This window comes from Hemibagrus wyckioides, linkage group LG27 (genome assembly GCF_019097595.1).
Source record: "Hemibagrus wyckioides isolate EC202008001 linkage group LG27, SWU_Hwy_1.0, whole genome shotgun sequence".
In the NCBI taxonomy this organism is placed as follows: Eukaryota; Metazoa; Chordata; class Actinopteri; order Siluriformes; family Bagridae; genus Hemibagrus; species Hemibagrus wyckioides.
This window is the reverse complement of record NC_080736.1, coordinates 577,501-580,000: the sequence shown is the minus strand read 5'-3', so window position 1 is coordinate 580,000 and position 2,500 is coordinate 577,501. Positions and strand designations below refer to the sequence as shown.

Here is a 2,500-nt window from a genome sequence, read left to right as displayed (position 1 = left end):
CACACACACACACAACAGGACAAAAACACACACACACACACACACACACAACAGGACAAAAACACACACACACACACACACACACACAACAGGACAAAAACACACACACACACAACAGGACAAAAACACACACACACACACAACAGGACAAAAACACACACACACACACACAACAGGACAAAAACACACACACACACACACAACAGGACAAAAACACACACACACACACACACACAACAGGACAAAAACACACACACACACACACAACAGGACAAAAACACACACACACACACACACACACAACAGGACAAAAACACACACACACACACACACACACAACAGGACAAAAACACACACACACACACACACAACAGGACAAAACAAACCACACACACAACAGGACAAAAACACACACACACACACACCAGGACAAAAACACACACACACACACACACACAACAGGACAAAAACACACACACAACAGGACAAAAACACACACACCAGGACAAAAACACACACACACACACACACACCAGGACAAAAACACACACACCAGGACAAAAACACACACACACACACACACACACCAGGACAAAAACACACACACCAGGACAAAAACACACACACACACACACACACCAGGACAAAAACACACACACACACACACACACCAGGACAAAACAAACCACACACACAACAGGACAAAAACACACACACACACACACAACAGGACAAAAACACACACACCAGGACAAAAACACATACACACACACACACCAGGACAAAACAAACCACACACACAACAGTAAAATATAAAACTTGTACCAAAAGAACATTTTAAAGATAAAATAAAACACTAAAAAGTTAAGTGTTTACTGTCTGATCCAAACATAAAGAAAAACAAACACCGCTAAAGTTTTTTAATTATTTAAATTAATGATGCTGTTTTTTGTTTGTTTGTTTGTTTTAGTTAATGAATTCACTGAGTTTTTCTTTTTTCTGTGTTTCTGTATTCTTTATCACAACGTGTTAAAAGCACAAATGCTAGCAGCTAGAAACTCACACAGTATTAGCTATTAGCTAGCTCAAAGCTCCAAAACAGCAACTAGCTCTAGCAGTTAGCCTTTAATAGCACACACATTTAGAATCTATTCCAAACACCAGTCCAAACGTTCAGAATTAGCTTAGCAACTAGCTGAAATGCTAATGGCTAGCACTGCTTATCATGACGAAACTAAAATGCTAGAGACTGATACAGCTATATAGCATAAACACTAGTAATTAGCTGATACATGAGCAACTAGCCCAAATCACCCAGACGTTCTAATCACTACTGTTACTGCAACCAATGCTAGCTAACAGCTCAAGTATGAGTAGTTAGCCAAAACACTAGCAACTAGCCCTTAACAGCACAGACTGAGGAATCAAACCCTAACCCTACCACACAGTAGCAGATAATCAGGAGTGACAAACACTGGTGACTGAAACATTAGCAACTAGCACCAACGCTCAGAGCTAGCTGAAACATTAGCAAGTATCTCAAGTGTAAGAGTACAACTAGAGAAATAGAACACAAGAAGAACTTAAAACTCAGAAGCATTAAAATAATAATACATTTTGGGATGAAGTATACACACACACACACACACACACACACACACACCTTCAGCATTAGTACCGGATTAATGTTTATAAATCAGTTAAAAAAACATTTGGTCCCAATTTAACCTTCATATAAACTTTGTAGTGTGTAGTTGTACACTGTGTGTAATGTGTGTGTAATGTGTGTAAAAGGTAGTGTGTGTGGAGTGTGTGTAGAAGGTAATGTGTGATGTGTGTGTAATGTATGTAATGTGTGTAAAAGGTAGTGTGTGTAGTTTATATCACCAGTATGATAATATAATAGTACAGTGATTATGCAACTTTATAATTAACCCTAAATCTACACAAATCTGTGTGTTTAATGTGTGTGTATGTGTTTAGTGTGTGTGTATGTGAGTGTGTGTGTGTTTAGTGTGTGTGTGTGTGTATGTGTTTAGTGTGTGTGTGTGTGTGTGTATATGTACTTAGTGTGTGTGTGTGTATGTGTGTGTGTGTGTGTGTGTGTGTTTAGTGTGTGTGTGTGTGTGTGTGTGTGTGTGTGTATATGTATTTAGTGTGTGTGTGTGTATGTGTATGTGTTATTCAGGTCGTGTCTCCACTTCACTGCGTGAGGCCGTCCTGGCACGTGTGTATTCGCTGGTCTGTAGGGGGCGCTGGTCTCCTAAACGCCACTGTCTCACACAAACACCTGTGTTCACACCGTACACCAGCATCACCACAAAGCCAAAGATCTGTAACAGACACACACACACACATTTAGAGAGTAAATCAGAGTAAGGAGTAATTAAGTAAGTAATGAGGCATATGGTTACCACGGCAGCGATTTCTGCTCCACTCTTGTGATTGAGCGCTGCTAACACCACTGAGGCAATGAAGAAGAACAGCGTGCAGCACACAG

At 40.1% G+C, this 2,500-nt stretch overlaps 1 protein-coding gene across 4 annotated transcripts in view; it reads right to left on the bottom strand.

The window, feature by feature from the left end:
* Positions 1-2,092: 2,092 nt before the first annotated feature.
* The window catches only part of cmtm4 (CKLF-like MARVEL transmembrane domain containing 4), a 33,339-nt gene continuing 32,931 nt past the window's right edge, over positions 2,093-2,500 (bottom strand). For 3 of the 4 annotated variants that reach the window (XM_058381733.1, XM_058381734.1, XM_058381735.1), the window contains 2 exons: positions 2,415-2,500; positions 2,093-2,333 (listed from right to left, as the gene is read on the bottom strand). The exon at positions 2,415-2,500 is cut by the window's right edge and continues 13 nt beyond it. In XM_058381733.1, the coding sequence (XP_058237716.1) occupies positions 2,181-2,333; positions 2,415-2,500 (239 nt within the window). In that variant the 3' untranslated portion in view covers positions 2,093-2,180. The remainder of the gene's footprint in view (positions 2,334-2,414) is intronic. The other variant, XM_058381736.1, reaches the window with a different exon arrangement.